At 45.8% G+C, this 26363-nt stretch overlaps 1 protein-coding gene across 13 annotated transcripts in view; it reads right to left on the reverse strand.

Annotated features, from left to right (window-relative positions):
* The window catches only part of LOC109905816 (unconventional myosin-XVIIIa), a 159594-nt gene that overhangs the window by 23794 nt on the left and 109437 nt on the right, over positions 1–26363 (reverse strand). For all 13 annotated transcript variants that reach the window (XM_031791036.1, XM_031791034.1, XM_020503439.2 and 10 more), the window contains 14 exons: positions 26188–26253; positions 21058–21186; positions 12600–12743; positions 12195–12284; positions 11863–11982; positions 11301–11412; positions 9425–9552; positions 8091–8245; positions 6509–6632; positions 2566–2766; positions 2348–2458; positions 2046–2150; positions 1711–1857; positions 897–1010 (listed from right to left, as the gene is read on the reverse strand). In XM_031791036.1, the coding sequence (XP_031646896.1) occupies positions 897–1010; positions 1711–1857; positions 2046–2150; positions 2348–2458; positions 2566–2766; positions 6509–6632; positions 8091–8245; positions 9425–9552; positions 11301–11412; positions 11863–11982; positions 12195–12284; positions 12600–12743; positions 21058–21186; positions 26188–26253 (1746 nt within the window). The remainder of the gene's footprint in view (positions 1–896; positions 1011–1710; positions 1858–2045; positions 2151–2347; positions 2459–2565; positions 2767–6508; positions 6633–8090; positions 8246–9424; positions 9553–11300; positions 11413–11862; positions 11983–12194; positions 12285–12599; positions 12744–21057; positions 21187–26187; positions 26254–26363) is intronic.

Genomic DNA, 26363 nt, shown 5'->3' on the forward strand with positions numbered 1-26363 from the left:
AGATTTCACACTGGTATGAATACCCATTCAATGTTTATTTACTATGCTAGACCAAATAAATACCCTCATTTCCCAAAAATATGCACCCCAACATTGATGTGTTTGTTCCTGTTGTCCAAACTTCCATGCCAGGAAAACATGAAATAAACCATAGACAATCATTCCATTAAAAATACATTGAGACTGATGAAAATCAGGTTGTGTACCGCAACCTGCAAAACATCTATCCATTCATCTCTCCCAGTATCTGTTGTTCCTGACCTGCTGCTATGTGAACTCAATGACCTTTTCCTCTCTCTGCAAAGATAATAGTCACCCAATGACTGCTGTATTAAACTGGAATGGATTTCAAGGTGATATGTCTTGTTAAAGTTACAAATGTTGATGAAACATGCCATCATGGGCAGAAGTCATTTCCCTGCACTCATAATGGCAGTCGCAGTGGTCCATCTCACAGGAAGAGAGGTGAGGACGGGGAAGGAAAGAAGGAGAGAGAGATTCCCTCCACTGGCTTCCAGTCAAAGCTCGCGTACACTACAAGGCCATGGTGCCTACAGATCAGCAAGAGGAACTGCACCTCCCTACCTTCAGGCTATGCTCAAACCCTACACCCTAACCCGAGTATTCCGTTCTGCCACCTCTGGTCTCTTGGCTCTCACTCAGCCCAGTCCAAGCTCTTCTCTGTCCTGGCAGCCCAATGGTGGGACCAGCTTCACCTTGAAACTACGACAGTGGAGTCCCTGCCCATCTTCCCAAAACATCTGAAACCCTACCTCTTCAAAAGAGTATATTAAATAATCCCACAGCACTCTTCCCCAACACCTTGCGTGCTCTGAATAAAAGTGATGGTGAATGTAATAGGTTAGAGGTAGGAAGGAATGGTGAACTGTACTGACAGCCTGTTTGGCTTTGGAGATGTCGTCCATCTGCACATGCAAGTCCTCAATCTCCACCTCCATAGATTTACGGGCCTTCACTGCTGCCGCGCAAGTGAACTCTGACTCCTCCAGCTGAGAGAGAGGGATAGAGAGAGAGGGAGAGAGATAGAGATTTCATTTCCAATATCGAAATTCTATTGAATTCTTATTGTGATGTTTCTTGACTTTCCCAGTATCTCTGTGGTGTGTCAGTATCTCTGTGGTGTGTCAGTATCTCCGTGGTGTGTCAGTATCTCCGTGGCGTGTCAGTATCTCCGTGGCGTGTCAGTATCTCCGTGGCGTGTCAGTATCTCCGTGGCGTGTCAGTATCTCCGTGGCGTGTCAGTATCTCCGTGGCGTGTCAGTATCTCCGTGGCGTGTCAGTATCTCCGTGGCGTGTCAGTATCTCCGTGGTGTGTCAGTATCTCTGTGGTGTGTCAGTATCTCCGTGGCATGTCAGTATCTCCGTGGCGTGTCAGTATCTCCGTGGCGTGTCAGTATCTCCGTGGCGTGTCAGTATCTCCGTGGTGTGTCAGTATCTCCGTGGTGTGTCAGTATCTCCGTGGTGTGTCAGTATCTCCGTGGTGTGTCAGTATCTCCGTGGTGTGTCAGTATCTCCGTGGTGTGTCAGTATCTCCGTGGCGTGTCAGTATCTCCGTGGCGTGTCAGTATCTCTGTGGTGTGTCAGTATCTCTGTGGTGTGTCAGTATCTCTGTGGTGTGTCAGTATCTCCGTGGTGTGTCAGTATCTCCATGGTGTATCACTGGGCGAGGGTGCTAGGGGTCGTACCTACCTGGTTTTTGAGCTGGGCAATCTCTCTCTTGCTGGGGGCGTTGTTCTTCATGTGGTCCAGCATGATCTGGGCGTCGGCCAGCAGGGCCTTGGTGCGCTTCAGATCCTTCCTCAGCCTCTTCTCTGTCTCCACGTCTCTGGGGTTCACCTGGGGACAGCAGCAACACAACCAGATTACGACCCGCTCAACATATTACACCACACACTAATCAAAGTACCAACAAAAGCCTGCATAATCTGTAACTATCCAGTAGGAGGGTTGACAACCACTGGACATATAACTAGTCTGGGTAAAAACTGTCCAAGGTGGACTGGTAGTGGGGTGTCTGACAGTACCTGGTCCTGGGCAGACAGCAGCTTGGTCTCCAGTTCTCTCCTCTCACGTAGGACCTTCTGTTTGTCATTATACTCCTCCTCCAGCTGGACTTCTATCTGCTTCAGCTGACAACACAGGAACACACTATACGTGACCTAGGAAATGTGATCCAACTGAAAGAGACGTGTTTACATAAGTCATCGTTTATGTTTGTGCTTTGGTGACGAAACCAGCTATTTGTGGCGACTAAAATCACACATTGTCACAACTAATCATTTGCCTTTAGTCATATAAGGTTGCCGGTTGCCGGTGTGTGCAGTACCTTCTTACTGCAGGACTGTCTGATCTCCTCCACCTCCTCATCTTTACTCTCAATCTCCTTGGAGTGTGTCTGGCGCAGTCTCTCTGTCTCCATCTCCAGACGCAGCTTAGCCTGCACAACACAAAGACAAAGTATATATGAGTGTCATCCTCAGTAGAGTGTGTGTGCGTGCGTCTGCATGTGTGTGTACAAGTGTGTGTGTATATATAACTCTGTACCTGCTCCAGCATCTGTATAGTTCCGGCCTGTTCATCCAGCTCCTCTTCCTGGTCTTTGACCTTGGCCTCCAGGTCACGCATCGTCTTCTTCACCTTGGACAGCGACGCCTCATCCTTGGTCTCCTGGGACGACAGGTCCAGCAGCTCCGCCTCCAGCTGTTCTAACTTCACATTCTGCGCACACATCTCCAGGTCCTTGTCCTATAGGGAGAGAGGAGATACACATTAAAATACACATCTCCAGGTCCTTGTCCTATAGGGAGAGAGGACATACACATTAAAACACACATCTCCAGGTCCTTGTCCTATAGGGAGAGAGGAGACACATCTCCAGGTCCTTGTCCTATAGGGAGAGAGGAGACACATCTCCAGGTCCTTGTCCTATAGGGAGAGAGGAGATACACATTAAAATACACATCTCCAGGTCATTGTCCTATAGGGAGAGAGGACATACACATTAAAACACACATCTCCAGGTCCTTGTCCTATAGGGAGAGAGGAGACACACATCTCCAGGTCCTTGTCCTATAGGGAGAGAGGAGACACACATCTCCAGGTCATTGTCCTATAGGGAGAGAGGAGACACATTAAAACACACATCTCCAGGTCCTTGTCCTATAGGGAGAGAGGAGACACATCTCCAGGTCCTTGTCCTATAGGGAGAGAGGAGACACATCTCCAGGTCCTTGTCCTATAGGGAGAGAGGAGATACACATTAAAATACACATCTCCAGGTCCTTGTCCTATAGGGAGAGAGGACATACACATTAAAACACACATCTCCAGGTCCTTGTCCTATAGGGAGAGTGGAGACACATCTCCAGGTCCTTGTCCTATAGGGAGAGAGGAGACACATCTCCAGGTCCTTGTCCTATAGGGAGAGAGGACATACACATTAAAATACACATCTCCAGGTCCTTGTCCTATAGGGAGAGAGGAGACACATCTCCAGGTCCTTGTCCTATAGGGAGAGAGGAGATACACATTAAAATACACATCTCCAGGTCCTTGTCCTATAGGGAGAGAGGACATACACATTAAAACACACATCTCCAGGTCCTTGTCCTATAGGGAGAGAGGAGACACATCTCCAGGTCCTTGTCCTATAGGGAGAGAGGAGATACACATTAAAATACACATCTCCAGGTCCTTGTCCTATAGGGAGAGAGGACATACACATTAAAACACACATCTCCAGGTCCTTGTCCTATAGGGAGAGAGGACATACACATTAAAATACACATCTCCAGGTCCTTGTCCTATAGGGAGAGAGGAGACACATCTCCAGGTCCTTGTCCTATAGGGAGAGAGGAGATACACATTAAAACATACATATTCAGGTCCTCATCCTATAGGGAGAGAGGAGACACATTAAAACACACATCTCCAGGTCCTTGTCCTATAGGGAGAGAGGAGACACACATCTCCAGGTCCTTGTCCTATAGGGAGAGAGGAGACACACATCTCCAGGTCATTGTCCTATAGGGAGAGAGGAGACACATTAAAACACACATCTCCAGGTCCTTGTCCTATAGGGAGAGAGGGGATACACATTAAAACACACATCTCCAGGTCCTTGTCCTATAGGGAGAGAGGGGATACACATTAAAACACACATCTCCAGGTCCTTGTCCTATAGGGAGAGAGGAGACACACATCTCCAGGTCCTTGTCCTATAGGGAGAGAGGAGACACACATCTCCAGGTCCTTGTCCTATAGGGAGAGAGGAGACACATTAAAACACACATCTCCAGGTCCTTGTCCTATAGGGAGAGAGGGGATACACATTAAAACACACATCTCCAGGTCCTTGTCCTATAGGGAGAGAGGAGACACACCTCCAGGTCCTTGTCCTATAGGGAGAGAGGAGACACACATCTCCAGGTCCTTGTCCTATAGGGAGAGGGAGACACACATCAGACCCCTCAAAAGAGCCCCTGAAGCAAACCGACCTGTGACCATCTCCAGAGGGGGTCTGAGTTCAGTTCGCTTGAATTCCCAAGTCCGGTTCCCTTTTTTAGGGTAATGTAATCAAAAAGCTCCCCAGGTTCGCTTGTCATTATTCCCGTACCACAGACTATCAAGGGCATTAATATAGAGTTGGTCCCCTTTGCTGCTATCACAGCCTCCACTCTTCTGGGAATGCATTCCACTAGATGTTGGAACATTGCTGTGGGGACATGCTTCCATTCAGCCACAAGCGCATTAGTGAGGACGTGCGCTGATGTTGGGCGATTAAGCCTGGCTTGCAGTCGGGATTCCAAGATGTTTGATGGGGTTGAGGTCAGTGCAGGCCAGTCAAATTCTTCCACACCGATCTCGACAAACCATTTCTCAATGGACCTCACTTTGTGCATGGGGGCATTGTCATGCTGAAACAAGAAAGGCCATCCAAAAAACTGTTGCAACAATGTTGGAACCACAGAATCATCTAGAATGTAATTGTATGCTGTAGCACTAAGATTTAAATTCACTGGAACTAAGGGGCCTAGCCCGAACAATGCAAAACAGCCCCAGACCATTATTCCTCCTCCACCAAACTTTACAGTTGGCACTATGCACTCGGGCAGGTAGCATTCTCCTGGCATCCACCAAACCCAGATTCATCGGACTGCCAGATGGTGAAGCGTGATTCATCACTCTAGAGAACATGTTTCCACTGCTCCAGAGTCCAATGTCGGTGAACTTTACACCACTCCAGCCAATGCTTGGTATTGCGATCTTAGGCTTTTGTGCGGATGCTCGGCTATGGAAACTCAATTCATGAAGCTCCCAACGAACAGTTCTTGTGCTGATGTTGCTTCCAGAGACAGTTTGGAACTCGGTAGTGAGTGTTGCAACTGAGGACAGATAATGTTTACGCGCTTCAGCACTTGGTGGTCCCGTTCTGGGAGCTTGCGTGGCCAACCACTTGGTTGCTTCTAGATGTTTCCACTTCACAATAACAGTGTTTATAGTTCAACGGGGCAGGTCTAGCAGGGCATACATTTGACGAACTGACTTGTTGGAAAAGTGGCATCCTATGACGGTGCTACGTTGAAAGTCACTGAGCTCTTCAGTACGGGCAATTCTACTGCTAATGTTTGTCTATGGAGATTGCATGGCTGTGTGCTCAATGGGTGAGGCTAAAATAGCAGAATCCACTCATTTCAAGGGGTGTCCACATACTTTTGGCAATGTAGTGTATTTGATGAGAATCACATCGGGGACCAAATCAATTCTAGCTCTTAATGGGGCAGTAGTCGACATTGGGTGTACAATTTTCAATTGCTGCATTATTTAACCTGCAGTTATTCTGCTATTTATTCTCTTACCAATAATATTGACATGTTAATAGTATCTTCTGATTACAATTATTGTCTCATCTTTTAACTAAATGCAATCTATTAGCTTCCAAAATGTATGTAGGTATATCTAGTTGTCCGATAACACATTTTGATGGAAGGGCTTGTCCTGCACTTTGTAAAAACCCAGAGTGCATTGAGTGAATGTTGGAAAAAGATCTTGGTTCCTTTCTAAACATAACAATGTGAATGCAAAGAGGACACAGACCACAAAATAGGTGAAGTGAACTGGCAAAAGAGTTGAGTCCTCATCAAAAGGCAAGGGCAGTGAGAATACAAAGAGAACTGAGTTATTTTACCCCAGAGTTCACTTTAAAGAGGACTGAGATCAGTTATTTTAAAGAGGACTATGTGTGAAAACATCCTAAACACACATATCCATGTCCTATAGGTGCATACACACACAATCATAAAAAAAAAACATTCAAATAGCTGTGCTTGATTGAGCTTGCCATGGAGCCACTAGAATAGTCACAAAAAGTCTGTAACCTGAGACTTCGGGAAGACTCAAATGCTCAAAGTACTTGAAAGACTTAAAATACTATTTGAATAAATGTTTGGCACACACGGAGATGTGGTAGGCCAGTAGAGTACAGTACCTGCAGTTGCTGTCGTAGGCTAAACACCTCTCCAGTCAGCATGTCCTTCTCTCTGCTCAGCATCTCTCTAATATTCTTCTCCCTCTGAACCTCCTCCTGAGACAGGTTCTGCTCGGAGTCAAACCTGACACACACACAGACATGTTAATGCCCTGTCTGGCTAGACACACCCTGCCGTGAGTCTCCTATCGACATAGAACAACATACTCACACGGGGGGAGTGTTTGTCATTCTGTTTACTTAGTGAACTAAAGGGGTTAGACAGCAGGGGCCTCTAACCAGCACAGCGAAGTTTAGAGACCACACAGTGTGTCTGTGTGTGTGTGTATATATGTTTCTCTCCCCAGAGTTCCAGGAGACGTCCATGGTGAAAAAGTCTCTGGTCAGCAGGCTGGAAGCCAAGTGTGTACACATACGCACACCAAACATTTGCAGTGTGGTTGCGGCATCCCAGTAAGTTTCCTAGACTTTACTGATCTCATAGATTCATTTGTATTATAAACTGGGTGTTTTGAGCCCTGAATGATGACAGGAGTGATATATCAGACCATATAGCAAGGGTATGGCAAAAAATGTTTTTTTTTACAGTTCTAATTACGTTGGAAACCAGTTTAATAGCAATAAGGCACCTCATGGGTTTGTGATATATGGCCAATATACCACGGCTAAGGGCTGTATCTAGTCACTCCACTTTGCATCATGCTTAAGAACTGCCCTTAGCCTTGGTATATTGACCATATATCACACCTCCTCAGGCCTTATTGCTAAATTATATCTCCCCTACTCTGCTTCAGTGTGACATCACTCAGTGACCATTACCACAGGGAGAGCGAGAGAAAGAAACAAAGAGAGAGCGAGAGCGAGAGTGAGAGCGAGAGAGACAGACAGACAGACAGAGAGAACAGAGGAGAGAGAGAGATTGAGAGAGTACTGTGGTGCTTTACCCAGGACTTTAAAATATTTAAAGTTACAGTGAAGATCTAAGGTAGTGAGCTCGGGTTTCTTCTTCAGGTCACAGTGAGGGTGAGTGTATGAGTAATATCAGGCTGTAGTTGCAGATCTGAACATACTGTATGAGTGTGTGTGTGATGCACACCTGTGTGTAGGTGAGTGTGTCTGTATCATAGACTCAGATAGACATTGCATCATTGCATTTGTCCTATTATGGCGCCAAGGAAAGCACAGGCAGCGCCATTCAGGACATCTTCATTTTGAAGTAGACCATTTTCTTTTTCTTCTACGGAGTTGGTAAACAAACTGAAAGGGCCCATACTGCCACCTGGAGTGTGTTGTTTGAACAGGTATAAATCCAGGGTTGGCAATTTACTGCCAACTGCAGTTAAGGAATGTTTAATTCATTGGCTGATCCCTCCTGATGACCTGGATGGAATTATTGTGATCCTTTCTTAACCCATTGGAAGTCATACGCAGTTGATTACTTCAAAATGGTGAAAGTCCTCAATGGCGCTGCCCATGCTAAAACAGACTTTTGAGTACTATAGTCCTCTATCTATTTCTATGGTCTGTGTGCACATGTGTGTTTGTCGCCCTACAGAGTGTGTGCGGTATGAACTGAACTCACTTCCTCTGTTTCTTCTCCAGGTCATGGTTGCGGCTCTGCTGGCCTTCCAGGTGTAGCTTGGTGTCCTGTAGCTCAGCCGTCAATCTCTGACACTTCTTCTTCAGCTGCTGGGCCGTACGCTGCACCTCTTCACTGTCTGCCTGGAGGTCACTTAGCTGGAGGGGGACGGAGGGAGATAGAGAGCGAGATTGCTTATTTTGAAAAAAAGATTTTAAATGTTACAGAGGCATGAAATAGGTCAAAGCGTCCGTTAGCTTCTGTCAAGCTGTCTGTCTGAGTGGCCGACCAGGTGAGAGAAAGAAAAGACTAGTTATTGCTTCACTGCTCCTTTTACGTCTCACTGAGTGAGCGCTCAGGGAGTGTAAAGCTTTATTTGACGTTTTAAGAGAAAGCTCAGAGGAGTTGTCAAAAACAGAGAAAGGGGCTGAGAAAAAGACAGAAAGAAAAGCCAGACAGAGATGGACAAAGACAGGGATGGGCAGATTCCTTTCCTCATTGCTGGGCAGGTGAGAGAAAAGGAGAGAGAGACAGACAGACCCACCAAGAGCAGTAGTCAACTACATCTTGACAACTCAGGAAGGAATGAAGGATATGAGAAGTATTTTAGCCTGTGTGCGTGTGTAAATGAGGTAGGTGTAAATCCTAACGTGCAAGTGTGTGTAAGCAGGGGGTGTTGAGTTAGAAGTGTGTGTGTCCGATGCTGCCTTACCCTCCTCTCCAGCTGTCAGAAGGGTGTGTGTCCGATGCTGCCTTACCCTCCTCTCCAGCTGTCAGAACTGTGTGTGTCCTACGCTGCCTTACCCTCCTCTCCAGCTATCAGAAGTGTGTGTGTCCGATGCTGCCTTACCCTCCTCACCAGCTGTCAGAAGTGTGTGTCCTACGCTGCCTTACCTTCCTCTCCAGCTGTCAGAAGTGTGTGTGTCCTACGCTGCCTTACCTCCTCTCCAGCTGTCAGAAGTGTGTGTCCTACGCTGCCTTACCCTCCTCTTCAGCTGTCAGAAGTGTGTGTGTCCTACGCTGCCTTACCCTCCTCTCCAGCTGTCAGAAGTGTGTGTCCTACGTTGCCTTACCTCCTCTCCAGCTGTCAGAAGTGTGTGTCCTACGCTGCCTTACCTCCTCTCCAGCTGTCAGAAGTGTGTGTCCTACGCTGCCTTACCCTCCTCTCCAGCTGTCAGAAGTGTGTGTCCTACGCTGCCTTACCCTCCTCTCCAGCTGTCAGAAGTGTGTGTGTCCGATGCTGCCTTACCCTCCTCTCCAGCTGTCAGAAGTGTGTGTCCGATGCTGCCTTACCCTCCTCTCCAGCTGTCAGAAGTGTGTGTCCGATGCTGCCTTACCCTCCTCTCCAGCTGTCGTTTGTTTTGCTGCTCAATCTCCAGCTTGTCATCAAACTCCTGCTGGAGCCTCTTCTTGGTGAACTCGATCTCTCTGATGGCTCTCTCATACTTCAGTCTCCACTCTCCCCCTAACAGACCCAACATGATACAGCACAGTTAGCAGACAGGTCATGGACAGCACTACAAGAACCACACCAGTTCACAGTTCAATCACAGGAGGTTGGTGGCCACCTTAATTGGGAAGGACGGGCTCGTGGTAATGGCTGGAGAATGGTATCAAACACATGGTTTCCATCCACTCTGTTCCAGCCATTATTATGAGCTGTCCTCCCCTCAGCAACCTCCACTGCATTCAATATGTCTTTAAATAGAACTAAGTTGAAATTGAATAGCTAGTTTGAAAGGAAGTCTGTTAGACCATGGAAGGGGTTTGCATTAGTCAGGAGGTAATGTATCAAGCTGTTTTGAAGCCATATTAGAGTCGGTACAGTACTGTTATGGCCTGTACATGTACAGTATGTACTAAAGTATGTGACACCCCTTCAAATGAGTGGATTCGGCTATTTCAGCCACACCCGTTGCTGAAAGGTGTATAAAATCGAGCACACAGCCATGCAATCTCCATAGACAAACACTGGCAGTAGAATGGCCCGTACTGAAGAGCTCATTGACTTTCAATGTGGCACCGTCATACAGCCACACAAGCTCACAGAATGTGACAGCCGAGTGCTGAAGTGAGTAAAAATAGTCTGTCCTCGGTTGCAACACTCACTACCGAGTTCCAAACTGCCTCTGGAAGCAACGTCAGCACAAGAACTGTTCGTTGGGAGCTTCATGAAATGGGTTTCCATGGCCTAGCAGCAGCACACAACCCAAAGATCACCATGTGCAATGCCAAGCATTGGCTGGAGTGGTGTAAAGCTCACCTCCATTGGACACTGGAGCAGTGGAAATGCGTTCTCTAGAGTGATGAATCACGTTTCACCATCTGGCAGTCCGACAAATGAATCTGGGTTTGGCAGATGCCAGGTATGTCAGCAATGTTCCAACATCTAGTGGAAAGCCTTCCCAGAAGAGTGGAGGCTGTTATAGCAGCAAAGGGGGGACCAACTCCATATTAATGTCCATGATTTTGGAATGAGATGTTCGACAAGCAGGTGTCCACATGTACTTTTGGTCATGTAGTGTCTCTTAAACAGGGTTGTCTATTCCACTTAAAATGTGGGGTGTTGAAAATTTAAAACAAAACAGTTGACACAAAATCTATTCTACATTCAGAATAGCCAAACAAAGACTGCTTTCGCAGTCTAGCTGGAAGTCTGTTCGGCATGCAGTCTAATATAATTTGAGGACGCCTGCTGTCTTTTATAATCCATTTCTACGCCATGTCTTACAAACCTTTTGTCTCCTCATTGATTTCAGGCAGCCACATCAGTCTACAGGGTGGTCAGCTTGATTCCACCAACCAGAAACAGCCTACTTCCACCCTGATCTTGGGGTCTACCTTTGTGTGCTGGTTTTCATGGTGTTAAGTTGTCACCATGGCAACAGTGTGTGTGGTTTGGTTTTACTATCCTTCTGAGTCCTCACAAGGATAGTACAACAAGGACAATTCAGACAAGTGGGGTCATTTTGCCAGTCCCCACAAGCAAAAAGGCTATTTTAGGGGTTAGGTTTAGGTTTAGGGTCGCAATTAGGGTTAGAATTAAGGTTGGTTTAGGAGTTAGATTTAGGAGTTAGGTTTAGTTTTAGGGGTTTGGGGTTAAGGTTAGGTTAAGGGTTATGTTTAGGGTTAGGGAAAATAGGATTTTGAATGGAAATAAATGTTTTGGTCCCCACAAGGATAGTAAAACAAGCAAGTGTGTGTGGCGCTGACCTGTGTCGTCGTCGTCCATCTCTCCGTTGAGCTCGGAGGCTCTGAGGAGTCTGGTCTCCATCACCTCCATCTCCATAGAGTCCATAGACTTCTTCATCGAGTCAAACTTAGTCTGGGGAGAGAACCACAGGCCATGCATTAATACACAAACACATTATACCAAGACAGAGATAGAAATACTGACAGATAGGCCTCACATTTCTCTCACACACACACTTCCTCTAAATGACACAATCGCTCATTTCTAGAAGCGAGGTCATTTGTACCCAGCCCAGCCCATCAGCATGTGCAATCTGAACAGTCAGTGGAAAAATCTATCCCAGCTAGTTGGAACACCCGGAAAAAAAACATAATGTTAAATAGAAAACTAAAGGCTGGGGAAGGCAGGGTCAACAATCTGATTACACCATTACGTTTCAGCCAACAGACCTGGCAAGGTCGTTATTGCAAATCAGAATCGGTTTTCCATTTACCTATCTGGTTCAAATAATGGGTTGAATGAAATAATTGTGTACATCCTACAACAGTTAAGGATGTGTAATTTCTCCTTGGCAGTGTTTACCTGCAGGTCCTTCATGTCTTTCTCCAGTCTCAGTCTCTCTGAGGTCTCAGACTCCAGCAGCTGAGAGGCCGACTCTCCTGTGTTCCTCTCGTCTGCCAGCTCCGACGACAGCTCTGTGATCTGGCATACACACAATCGCAATTAGCAAGAGGGTTACACATGCACCCGGTCTTATGCATATAGTGCAATACAGTTCAACTTCATGACATACTTACAACATTCATCTGTTCATCCTTTATTTATAGAGACAGAGCTGCTGGTACAATGTCTTGTTATATTAGTCTGCAGCGCAGTGTGTGTGTGCGTGTGTGTGTGTGTGTGTGTATGTGTACCCGGCTCTCCAGGCGGTCACTGTTGAGTCTCAGCTCGTTCCTCTCCTTCTCCACCTTCTCCAGCCTCCCTTTCAGCTGCTGAATCTCCTCCTGGGAACAGATAGACAGAACGAGAGAGGGAGGAGGAAGAGGGAAAACGTATTACAGTATTAGAGGGAGCTAAATCTGTATAGTTATAAAGCAGGGGGAGGGAATCAAATGCAGGGGTGTAATCATTACTCCAAACAGTTGCAAAATATTCAGTTTTGCAATGAAAACTAGCATTTCTATTGGACAGATTCAGTTAGGTCCATCCCTGTTTGCTGAACCTGCCCAATATAAACGCTAATTTCCATCCCTGTTTGGCTTAATGACTACACCCCTGATCAACAGTAGATGGAGGGTGTGTATAGTTTGTGTACTCACGTCTTTGCCACGTATCTGCTCCTCTGTGAGCTGGACCTCTATAAGGGGGCGTACTGTGGTGAACACCTTCCACCAGGCCCAGCCCTTCACTCCCTTGTTCTTCTTGATGTTCTTCTGGATGCAGCGGATAGCCAGGTCCTGGATCTGAAACGCACGCAGAGGAGCAGAGGGTTCTTACAACGAAGGAACCTGTGTGTGTGTGGGTGTTTGTGTCTGCAGTTGTCTGCCAACATGTAGGATTCTTCAAGTTCTTTGACATGGATATAAATATGTATCACAAATAAGTATCAAATATGTAACTTTTGATAAAGAAAATAAAAAATGCCATTGCTTAGGGTCATTGTCTACTGGCACGTTGACGGGCACTTGCATCAAGTGTGACAATTTGGGCGAGCTAGAATCAAGACATTCCAAAGATCTTCTGGGTTTAAGAGCTGAGAAAGAGCTTCAGAGAATTCAAATCAAACATCAATACCACTTCGGCAGCCTGTTAAAAAGGCATTAGGAGGAGCTACATGCTCCCGCTACATGGGCATCTCCAATAAACCACCCATTATCTGGCAACCCAATTAGAGCAGCACAATGCAACCGCATCCAATGGGGTTGCCATGACAGAACACGATACGTATTTGTCACGCCATGAGAGCACCTAAATGCCTCTTAGCCATCCTAGTCATGCTTAGACCTAAACAAGTTTAACAAATCCTGTGTAGACTCAATAAGGGGGGGGGGGGGTCCCATTGAAAATGTCAGTGTTGATATTTCTGTTACTCAGCCATACAGAGAGCTCATCTACACCACTAGAGTGATTTAGACTTGGATCTTGCAGCCTTTGTTTAGAAATAGGATCTGTCTGTGTCAAACAGGTATTGATGGTCTTAGAGAGACACAAGAACAGAATGTATTCCTTTCTCTTTGTCTCACACTCCCTTTTTACTCAGACTTTTGCCTCCCCTTTTACAGAGCTCCTTTTGAGTGTCTGTGCAGCTACATGGCCTTTACTGAGCACACAGGGCTATAGATGTAACGGATGCATGCTCTGACACACACTTGTTCCCAGTCGGGGAAGAAGCTTTGTCTTAAGGCAACGATTTAATTAGACACTATGGGCCGACTGGCTGACGGAGGAATCACCCATGTTCTGCTTCGCCATGCCGTCGCTAGTTCATTCCACAAAATGTCAAAGAGAGAGCAGGCTGTGGGCTTCAAACGCCATGCTGTATCCCTTCTATTCATCTATTCCCCCATGGTGAAGCACCGTTTCCGAGCAGCGTCACTCTTTCCCTCGCTCTTTTCTCTCATGCTTTCTCCGCCTCTTTCTCTCCCTCAAAGCGCTTTGAAAACAAAATCCCTGTGAGGGTTTGGCTCAGGCTGGGAGGACTTCAAGGTGTGGGGAGCCCCCCGGAGCAATCAAACAGACAGAGAGAGAAACAAACTAATATATATTTTTTGGCAGAGAGGATGTCAGTGTTCAGACGAGGAAGTCAACACTTGCATGGTCATGTCTTGTGTCTGAGAAATATAGGCCAAAAGTTCAAGTGTAACACCCTGCACTGCCTTGTAATCAAATGCGAGTCTGCATGCTTAGCTGTTCAATGCTGGAGAACATTTTCCTGTAAATATCAAACCAGCTTATCTCGATATGACACAAGCCTCAGATATTCACCAGTACCACTCGCCTCAACACACATTTTCCTCTTAAACATGCCTTGGCTTCTTAGCTGGAATGGTGCAAAGTCTTCACCGTGTGTGTAAATAGATACTTAATCGTTGAGTTCAACTTTAAATAAAACAATATTCAACTTACTCTTTCTGTCTCAACTTCCTGAGAATCAGATGATCAAACTGAAAACACATTGAACTAAACGTAACCAGTCCAACATCTGGACACACCTACTCATTCAAAGGTTTTTCTTTCATTTGTACTATTTTCTATATTGTAGAATAATAGTGACAACATCAAAACTATGAAATAGCACATATGGAATCTTTGCACACTCTTGGAATTCTCTCAACCAGCTTCTGGAATGCTTTTCCAACAGTCTTGAAGTAGTTTCCACATATTCTGAGCACTTGTTGGCTACTTTTCCTTCACTCTGTGGTCCAACTCATCCCAAACCATCTCAATTGGGTTGAGATTGGCTGATAGCCCTTACACAGCCTGGAGGTGTGTTGGGTCATTATCCTGTTGAAAAACAAATAATAGTCCCACTAAGCGCAAACCAGATTGGAGATCATATCGCTGCAGAATGCCTTGTACTTTAGAGTAAGTGTGTCCAAACTTTTGACTGGTAATGTACCTTTCATAACTGCTGGAGGGTAGGGTACTGTACTGTACACAGAAACACATTGTAAAGCAGAGATTTGGCTCACAAAAGCCTTCTGATAAGTGTTCTAGCCAATAAGTTGTGATATTGTTCCCCTCCTGCCCCCTGGGCCTCGCAGTAGGGGTCTTCACGGATCCACCTGTACCCGAATACCTGAGAATACCCGAGACCCAATCCGGGACCGTAGCAGGTCTGGATCCAGAATTCAAAATAATGTAAAGCGTCTGGGTCAGAAGTGACATGATGGTCAGTGGTCTCGGACTTGTCCAGAAGGGCCCGTACAGATTGAATGTGACTGCTGCAGCAGAGAGAGACTTCTTTCCTTTATCCTGCTGCTCTTGCTTATCACGAGAGTGGAGCATGGCGCGTGTAGCTTGTTGTTGGCCAATCATAAGTCATCAAAGCAGCAATAGGCTACAGTCATAGAGCCTCCGCGTAGCAAAAGTTAGAAGATATCTAATCAATGAAAGATTAAATTAAAATGACGGAATTAAAAGTTAAAGAAGAAGGATAGGCTACAACGACCAAGAGCCAACAGGTAGGCTGCTAATTAATATTCTGAATGGCGTTGTTATTTGTAACTGTAGGATGGGAAAGCACATGTACTGTAGGCTCAATTTGGCATAGCTAGCTTAACTTGCTTCTCCCGGTTTGATGTAGTCGAGACAGGTACTAAGTAAACATATTTCATGATAAATAACCTAGCTATGGCAGCAATAGGTCTACTTTAGTGCGCAGTCTCTCTTCCCCTCCCCGCCTGCTAGAGAGGCTACTCTCTTTCCCTCCCTCCTCCCCGCCTGCTAGAGCAGCTACTCTCTTTCCCTCCCTCCTCCCCGCCTGCTAGAGCGGCTACTCTCCTTCCCTCCCTCCTCCCCGCCTGATAGAGCAGCTACTCTCTTTCCCTCCCTCCTCCCCGCCTGCTAGAGCGACTACTCTCTTTCCCTCCCTCCTCCCCACCTGCTAGAGCGGCTAGTCTCTTTCCCTCCCTCCTCCCCGCCTGCTAGAGCGGCTACTCTCTTTCCCTCCCTCCTCCCCGCCTGCTAGAGCGGCTAGTCTCTTTCCCTCCCTCCTCCCCGCCTGCTAGCGCGGCTACTCTCTTTCCCTCCCTCCTCCCCGCCTGCTAGAGAGGCTACTCTCTTTCCCTCCCTCCTCCCCGCCTGCTAGAGAGGCTACTCTCTTTCCCTCCCTCCTCCCCGCCTGCTAGAGAGGCTACTCTCTTTCCCTCCCTCCTCCCCGCCTGCTAGAGAGGCTACTCTCTTTCCCTCCCTCCTCCCCGCCTGCTAGAGAGGCTACTCTCTTTCCCTCCCTCCTCCCCGCCTGCTAGAGAGGCTACTCTCTTTCCCTCCCTCCTCCCCGCCTGCTAGAGAGGCTACTCTCTTTCCCTCCCTCCTCCCCGCCTGCTAGCGCGGCTACTCTCTTTCCCTCCCTCCTCCCCGCCTGCTAGAGAGGCTACTCTCTTTCCCTCCCTCCTCCCCGCCTGCTAGAGAGGCTACTCTCTTTCCCTCCCTCCTCCCCGCCTGCTAGAGAGGCTACTCTCTTTCCCTCCCTCCTCCCCGCCTGCTAGAGAGGCTACTCTCTTTCCCTCCCTCCTCCCCGCCTGCTAGAGAGGCTACTCTCTTTCCCTCCCTCCTCCCCGCCTGCTAGAGCGGCTACTCTCTTTCCCCTCCTCTCACATTTTATCAGCTCCGGTTAATAAAGTATCTTAAATAAAGAGCTTTTATGCTGCTTCCCTCACTCGGATCCAGACCAGGTCTATATGGAACGGGTCTAGTTGTCCTCGGGTCTGTCCGGAAGGGGACTCTATATTTAAAAAATATATTTAAGCATATCGGGTCAGGGTGTGAAAGCCCCAGGTCCATTTCGGAACAGGTCCAACTTTTTGAACCCATGAAGATCTCTACCTCCCAACATTACACAACACTCTCCAGTCCTGACTGACCCTCAGCCAGCCACACTGTGAGGAATGACAGTCACTCATAGTGGAGACGTTTACAACTACAACTAAACACGTCTCCAACAATGCAAACTATCAATATCCTAATCCTAAATCAAAACAAACATTCAAGGTAAACAACTTACAAAGAGAGGCAGCAATCAAATGAAACAGGCAGGACTCCTTCACAGGAGGCAGAGCAATGAAGATAAGCCCACTGTCCTTGAAAAGCAATTTACAGACAGCAACCTTGAGCCCAATAACTACCAGAGATGGGGATGGCAGGGAAGACACAGTGGTCGAATCCCAATCTCTCCAAACACACATGGACAATCCAAGACTCACATGTAGGCTACTGCCACACACGTACACATTGCATACTCATACACAGGTCTATGTTAGTTCACACATGCTAACCACTGTCTCTCCCTCACACACTCAGACAAACACAGAGACAACACACACACAGACAACACACACACAGACAAGCACACACACACACACACGACAGGACAACACACAGAGCTGAACAGATCCCCACCAGTGGATCCAGTCACTCAGTGGAGGGTGTTATATTCCTGGTCATCTAGATCACTCTGGTGTGGTGGCGCATGCAGGGTGGACTGTTGTCATCCGCCAAACACACACACACATACCCACACAGCCCTGCCCCTGCCTCTCTCCAGTCCCAGACCTCCCCCTCATGACTGGAGCAGGGATTATGACAGGCGTCTACAATAATAATCACACCCTGTAGAAAGACCAGTCTCACTGTTTACCCCCTCCAGTTGCCCCCACCACTCCACTGTGCCAGCCACCAAGAACATGCTTTGACAGAAAGGTTGTTGGGAAAGGCAGGGTACAGGGGCTGATGTGGCTATGCCAAATGGCTGTGGGCTACACCAGTTCATTTAGCAGACAAGATTGGCTTATAATTCTGTGGCATTATTTTTACATTATTTTATTTATTGTATGAAGAATAAAATTGAACAAAGCTGAATAAAATTGAACAAACCTGAATAAAATATGAATATTTTCTCCAAACGATAAGGGTGTGAGCACATGCGGCTAATCTGTATTTAGCCGTTAATAAAGAAATAGGTATTCCTATATGCTTAATGTAGAGTTATTAATGTAACTTTAGTTGTTCTACAAACGTTGGGCTATATGTTTTCATTTTTAATACATTGTAAGGCTGCATGATACGACTAATGATGATTTCAAAAAAGTTGCTTGAAAGGCATGAGCTCTTCTTTGTTTTTTTTGCGCAGGCTGTACACACTTCAATAGTCTCTCATTCACAATTAGACAAGCACCTGATAATGCTTCGTATTTCACGGCGACATCCCCTTAGTGGCCGTAATGCACCCTAAAAGAATCCATGCCTTCTGCGGCTCAGAGTGCTACGTTGTGCCCTTCTCTCTGAGTGTGCTACGTTGTGCCCTTCTCTCTGAGTGTGCTACGTTGTGCCCTTCTCTCTGAGTGTGCTATGTTGTGCCCTTCTCTCTGAGTGTGCTGCGCAATCCGAAGTGCCTCTCCCTCACATGGCTCTCTGTCACAAGATCGGGTCTTTCTCACAGGCTACAAGTTATGACAGACACATCGGGGATGCAACTGCGGACGTCCTTATACAATTCCGAGGTGCATATGTAAGATATTTTTCGGTCAGCCAACAAGATGAGTAGGCAGAAAGAACAGCAAAAGCACTAGCCTATGTCAATCTACTATCCCCCACTGTACGAAAGTCAACCTATTCTATTCTGTGTAATAAATAAATATTCCAAACAGTCTGGAACAGTTGTGGGTTGCGATAGATCCCAAATTAATACAAACCTTTTATATGCAATGTGGCTGATGCAACAGATCAGAATGTTTAGCTTAAAATGTTGATAAACTACTAGGCTATGCAGCAATGCGTACATGGTAGTAGCCTATAAGCACAGCAATGCGTACATGGTAGTAGCCTATAAGCACAGCAATGCGTACATGGTAGTAGCCTATAAGCACAGCAATGCGTACATGGTAGTAGCCTATAAGCACAGCAATGCGTACATGGTAGTAGCCTATAAGCACAGCAATGCGTACATGGTAGTAGCCTATAAGCACAGCAATGCGTACATGGTAGTAGCCTATAAGCACAGCAATGCGTACATGGTAGTAGCCTATAAGCACAGCAATGCGTACATGGTAGTAGCCTATAAGCACAGCAATGCGTACATGGTAGTAGCCTATAAGCACAGCAATGCGTACATGGTAGTAGCCTATAAGCACAGCAATGCGTACATGGTAGTAGCCTATAAGCACAGCAATGCGTACATGGTAGTAGCCTATAAGCACAGCAATGCGTACATGGTAGTAGCCTATAAGCTCAGCAATGCGTACATGGTAGTAGCCTATAAGCACAGCAATGCGTACATGGTAGTAGCCTATAAGCACAGCAATGCGTACATGGTAGTAGCCTATAAGCACAGCAATGCGTACATGGTAGTAGCCTATAAGCACAGCAATGCGTACATGGTAGTAGCCTATAAGCACAGCAATGCGTACATGGTAGTAGCCTATAAGCACAGCAATGCGTACATGGTAGTAGCCTATAAGCACAGCAATGAGTACATGGTAGTAGCCTATAAGCACAGCAATGCGTACATGGTAGTAGCCTATAAGCACAGCAATGCGTACATGGTAGTAGCCTATAAGCACAGCAATGCGTACATGGTAGTAGCCTATAAGCACAGCAATGCGTACATGGTAGTAGCCTATAAGCACAGCAATGCGTACATGGTAGTAGCCTATAAGCACAGCAATGAGTACATGGTAGTAGCCTATAAGCACAGCAATGAGTACATGGTAGTAGCCTATAAGCACAGCAATGCGTACATGGTAGTAGCCTATAAGCACAGCAATGCGTACATGGTAGTAGCCTATAAGCACAGCAATGCGTACATGGTAGTAGCCTATAAGCACAGCAATGCGTACATGGTAGTAGCCTATAAGCACAGCAATGCGTACATGGTAGTAGCCTATAAGCACAGCAATGAGTACATGGTAGTAGCCTATAAGCACAGCAATGCGTACATGGTAGTAGCCTATAAGCACAGCAATGCGTACATGGTAGTAGCCTATAAGCACAGCAATGCGTACATGGTAGTAGCCTATAAGCACAGCAATGCGTACATGGTAGTAGCCTATAAGCACAGCAATGCGTACATGGTAGTAGCCTATAAGCACAGCAATGAGTACATGGTAGTAGCCTATAAGCACAGCAATGAGTACATGGTAGTAGCCTATAAGCACAGCAATGCGTACATGGTAGTAGCCTATAAGCACAGCAATGCGTACATGGTAGTAGCCTATAAGCACAGCAATGCGTACATGGTAGTAGCCTATAAGCACAGCAATGCGTACATGGTAGTAGCCTATAAGCACAGCAATGCGTACATGGTAGTAGCCTATAAGCACAGCAATGAGTACATGGTAGTAGCCTATAAGCACAGCAATGCGTACATGGTAGTAGCCTATAAGCACAGCAATGCGTACATGGTAGTAGCCTATAAGCACAGCAATGCGTACATGGTAGTAGCCTATAAGCACAGCAATGCGTACATGGTAGTAGCCTATAAGCACAGCAATGCGTACATGGTAGTAGCCTATAAGCACAAACATTCCATTAGCGGAAACACGAGACCGGAAACGCAATTCTGCTGTAATGCTTTTATTATAATGGCACATTTTTATTGTGAAAATGATCTTCCCCAAAGGTGAAACTCACGCGCAACAATCATGGCCAAACGTTTTGAGAATGACACAAATATTCATTTCCACAAAGTTTGCTGCTTCAGTGTCTTTAGATATTTTTGTCAGATGTTACTATAAAATAATGAAGTATATTTCAAGCATTTCATAAGTGTCAAAGGCTTTTATTGACAATTACTTTGAGAATTGTGTGTTTGTTCTGGTGTGGTGATTCAGGGAATGTGGGGGTCCCAGAGAAGCAGGAGGATACACAGCTCTTCAGCATCGGCTTTGAGTATAGGCATTAGCTACCTGCACTGTGTGACATGATCGAGCGGCAAGATCGAGCGGCAAGAAACAGTCAGTTTTACTGATCTATAGTCAGTTTTGCTCCTTTTGTCATCTAATCTGAGCTGGGCTTTGGGTTGGTAAGGACTACTTGCCCGGGTTGAGAGCGCTCACTCACCTTCCTCTTCTTGAAGGCCTGTCTGGCCAGGTATCCTCTGCAGGCAGCCTGGAACATGGTGATGTTGCGTCTGGTCTGGACGTCCCTCTGCTCCTCCAGTTTGGCCAGGGTCCCAGCTCTGAAGAACACCTGGAGAGAGATATACAGTTAGATGCTAATTAATCAGGACACTAATGCTCGGACATGGAGCATATGTGTGTTATCAAGGTTGCACAATACTATGGAATAGAAGTACAGTAAACATACAACTTTTTCGTTTGGGGTCATTGTGGGTTACAAATGAAAAATTACATTCATTTGTTTTTACATGATTCAACGTTGCCGAGTTGGAATCCGACTAAAAATCTGCAACCATACATCGGGGATTCAGGGATTGCATATCAACTACATCATGTCCTGCGTTTACTTTGCATTTCAATGGTGTTAACAGTGCGGACGTTTAATTGAGTTGGATTACCTCAAACACTTTAGTCATTTCTATTCTCTGATCTGCTCTGGGAGATTGGGTGGGGAGCTGCTGGTGGACTTCCCTACAGTTTCTCAGGCCAGAGCTGAGAGCTCATGAAACTCTTTGAATGCTGCCTAATTGCATTAGCATGCTAATAGTGTTCGCAGGAGAGCTATGCTTAACTTCACAAAATCCTCATTAAAATCCCTTGTGTTACCAACATATGCGGCTGCCACGGTTACAGAAAGTAAACTAACAAAGAAAGGAAGTTTCTGGGGAAACTCTAAAATGACAGGGAAAGTTTATGGTGAAACTTCTCTTGGATTTAGCCATCATCTCCAGTTAGTCATAGGCACTGTGCACTTTCTATTGGGATGGTTAGTCCATCGAGTGTTTTGTTCAGATTTCACCAAGCGGCTCCTGAAGATAAGAGCTGTGGTGGTGTTATGCAGCAATTTCATCATGATGCATCAGGATTGATCTATCACAGTACTCCAGGGCCCTTAACCACCTATTATCCTCTATCAGAGGCACAGGAGGAGAGAAAACACTACCCTGCACAGACAATCAAAGCTCAGAGCTCTTAGGGAAGTGTGTGTACAGCCAAGCAAATATCACATGAAGGGAGTGGGCTGGGCACGGTAAAAACACACAGCACCAACACACCCACACTTCTCTGCCGTAGGGCAACGCATGCAACTGCAAAGGGATGTCTTCACCTCCAGAGAATACCTCCACATCGGCTTGAGTTTGATACCTCTATTGTCAGGTGTAGAGGACTTTTCATACACTGTATGGGCATTCTGTTAACATACACTGTACGGGCGGCAGGTAGCCTGTGTTGGGCCAGTAACTGGAAGGTTGCTGGATTGAAATCCCCGAGCTGACAAGGTAAAAATCTGTCGTTCTTCCCCTAAGCAAGGCAGTTTACCCACTGTTCCCCGGGCGCCGAAGATGTGGATGTCGATTAAGGGAGCCCCCCACACCCCTCTGATTCAGAGAGGTTGGGTTAAATGCGGAAGACACATTTTGGTTGAATGCATTCAGTTGTGCAACTGACTAGTTATCCCCCTTTCCCTGTTCCCAATGCGGTAGATTGAGTAGAACACAGACACACTATCACATCAAGATGAGGAGCTGAGAGAATACTCTCCAGCCTGTGACTTTCCCGCCCACCATCACGACCCGCAAGTGATGCAACCGCTGAGAAACGCCAATGGGATGTGTGATGTGTCACAGTAAAAGGCCCCGTCACACAGGCCTTCCCCCCTAGCAGGATGACCTTCTGCATAGCAATGACTGTCAGCGTGGGCGAAGGAACATGGGGAACATATTGGACCTCTTTGTCTCTGAATGCAACTCTAAAGGTCGGCTGAGGTCACTTGGGGCTTATTGTTTTGTCAGTCGTCCATTTTTCTCAGCATGACGAGAGATGGGAAGGAACGCACACACACACACACACACACACACACACACACACACACACACACACACACACACACACACACACACACACACACACACACACAGCCAATGTCAAACTTCCCTAAACACCCTTTTCCTACTGTTTACTTCAGAACAATACTTCTCACTGTCCTCTATTCCGGAGACATTCAGAAAAAGCCTCCTATGCTAATTATCAATTTATCAGGCTGTCTTTTACTTTGGATTTTCTCTTTTGCATCTGAAAGGTTTGACTCTCACTGTGCTGATTGGTGTTTGTGGAGGGTTATCGGCGTGTCACGACGAAGCGCCACAAACAAAGAGCGCTATCGCATGCCAAAATCAATGGCTACAGGGAGCAACAGGAGGGAATTGGGGGGTAATTGTCTCCCAGTGTCGCCAACCGCCAACTAACAGACAAAGGCTGCCAGCCCAGGGAATCAGCCAGGAACCAGCGCCACTGCAGAGGACCCATGATTCCAGTGAGAAGGGCATGCTGGGTAAACAGATGGTACACCAGGCAGTGGTATAAAGTACTTCAGTAAAAATACTTTTAAGTACTAGATTTTTGGGGTATCTGTACTTAACTATTTATATTTTGGACAACTTTTACTCCACTACTGTACATTCCTAAATAAAATAATGTACTTTTTACTTCTTAAATTTTTCCTGACACCCAAAAGAACTCGTTACATTATGAATGCTTAGCAGGACAGGAAAATTGTCTAATTTACGCACTTGTCACGTGTGTTCCCTCTCTGGCCTCAAGGTCACCAGGCTGCTCGTTATGGCGCACACCTTTCATCATCATTACGCGCACCTGCGTGTCAGACTCACCTGGACTCCATCACTTCCCTGATTACCTTCCCTATATACAGTGGCTTGCGAAAGTATTCACCCCCCTTGGCATTTTTTCTATTTTGTTGCCTTACAACCTGGAAACAAAATAGATTTGTTTGGGGGGGGGGGGGTTGTATCATTTGATTTACACAACATGCCTATGTTTTATTTTGAAACAAACAAGAAATAACAAAAACTACATACTGTAACTATTCACACCCCCAAAGTCAATACTTTGTAGAGTCACCCTTTGCAGCAATTACAGCTGCAAGTCTCTTGGGGTATGTCTCTATTAGCTTGGCACATCTAGACACTGGGATTTTTGCCCATTCTTCAATTTAAAACTGCTCCAGCTCCTTCAAGTTCGAAGGGTTCTGCTGGTGTACAGCAATCTTTAAGTCATACCACAGATTCTCAATTGGATTGAGGTCTGGGCTTTGACTAGGCCATTCCAAGACATGTAAATGTTTCCCCTTAAACCACTTGAGTGTTGCTTTAGCAGCATGCTTAGGGTCATTGTCCTGCTGGAAGGTGAACCTCCATACCAGTCTCAAATCTCTGGAAGACTGAAACAGGTTTCCCTCAATAATTTCCCTGTATTTAGCGCCATCCATCATTCCTTCAATTCTGACCAATTTCCCAGTCTCTGCTAATGAAAAACATCGCCACAGCATGATGCTGCCACCACCATGCTTCACTGTGGGGATGGTATTCTTGGGGTGATGAGAGGTGTTGGGCTTGCGCCAGACATAGCATTTTCCTTGATGGCCAAAAAGCTACATTTAAGTCTCATCGGACCAGAGCACCTTCTTACATATATTTGGGGAGTCTCCCAAATGCCTTTTGGCGAACATCAAATGGGTTTGCTTATATTTTTCTTTAAGCAATGGCTTTTTTCTAGCCACTCTTCCATAAAGCCCAGCTCGGTGGAGTGTACGGCTTAAAGTGGTCCTATGGACAGATACTCCAATCTCCACTGTGGAGCTTTGCAGTTCCTTCAGTGTTATCTTTGGTCTCTTTGTTGCCTCTCTGATTAATGCCCTTCTTGCCTGGTCCTTGAGTTTTGGTGGGCGGCCCTCTCTTGGCAGATTTGTTGTGGTTCCAAACTCTTTAAAAAATGTAATAATGGATTTAATAGTGCTCCGTGGGATGTTCAAAGTTTCTGATATTTTTTTATAACCCAACCCTGATCTGTACTTCTCCACAACTTTGTCCCTGACCTGTTTGGAGAGTTCCTTGGTCTTCATTGTGCCGCTTGCTGCACTCTGGGGCCTTTCAGAACAGGTGTATACGTACTGAGATCATGTGACACTTAGAATGGACACAGGTGGACTTTATTTAACTAATTATGTGTCTTCTGAAGGTAATTGGTTGCACCAGATCTTATTTAGGGGCTTCATAGCAAAGGGGGGAATACATATGCACGTACCACTTTTCCCTTTTTTAAACGTTTTTATTTTTTGAAACAAGTATTTTTTTTCCATTTCACTTCACCAATTTGGACATTTGGACATGAAACCCATATAAAAATCTACTTAAAGTACAGGTTGTAATGCAATAAAATAGAAAAAACGCCAAGGGGGGTGATTACTTTTCAAGGCACTGTATGTCACTCCCTTTGGTTCCTTCCCCAGACGTTATTGATTCTGTTTCTGTGTCATGTCTGTGCGTTGTTTGTGTTTTCTTGTTTTGTATTATGTTTATTTATTAAAACACTCACTTCCTGAACTTGCTTCCCAACTCTCAGAGCACTCGTTACAGCACCTATCAAGAGAACCTCTGAACACAAATGCCTAGTTTGTAAATTGTGTCTGATTGTTGATCTGTGCCCCTGGCAATCTGTACATTTAAAAAGCAATAAAATCGTGTGGTCTGGTTTGCTTAATATAAGACATTTTAAAATGATTTATACATTTGATACTTAAGTACATTTAAAAACAAATACTTTTAAACTTTTACTCAAGTAGTATTTTACTGGGTGACTTTCACTGTTACTTGAGTCATTTTCTTTTAAGTAAAGTAAACATTTATTTTAATCTTTACTTTTACTCAAGTATGAAAATTGGGTACTTTTTTTAATCACTGCTCCCAGGCAGAGATAGAACACCTTGGGCCTGATTTAGACTGTGCTAAGCCTTCACACGTATTGTCAGCGTCACTTGCCATAACACTTTTCCGAGGCATTTATTAATGGTTTATACATAGTTCATTATTAGTTTACATATTCTCTCCTAATGTAAGTTCTCTTAAGTTTTGAGACATAGATAATGTGTGTTTTGAGATGCAGTGTCTGTCTGTCTGTGTGTGTGTGTGTGTGTGTGTGTGTGTGTGTGTGTGTGTGTGTGTGTGTGTGTGTGTGTGTGTGTGTGTGTGTGTGTGTGTGTGTGTGTGTTACTTACCCTGCTCAGGCCCATGTGGTAACTGCTCTTCTCCAAGTCCAGAGACTCCAACAGCTCCTCCACAGCCTGAAACAAACAGATGGACAGACAGACAGATCAATGAAGAGAACGGACAAACAGACAGACAGTGCTTTGGTAAAGTCAGCTCCCCTCTGTCGTCGCCCCAAAGGACTGCA

The sequence above is a fragment of the Oncorhynchus kisutch genome, linkage group LG15, assembly GCF_002021735.2.
Source record: "Oncorhynchus kisutch isolate 150728-3 linkage group LG15, Okis_V2, whole genome shotgun sequence".
Classification (NCBI taxonomy): Eukaryota; Metazoa; Chordata; class Actinopteri; order Salmoniformes; family Salmonidae; genus Oncorhynchus; species Oncorhynchus kisutch.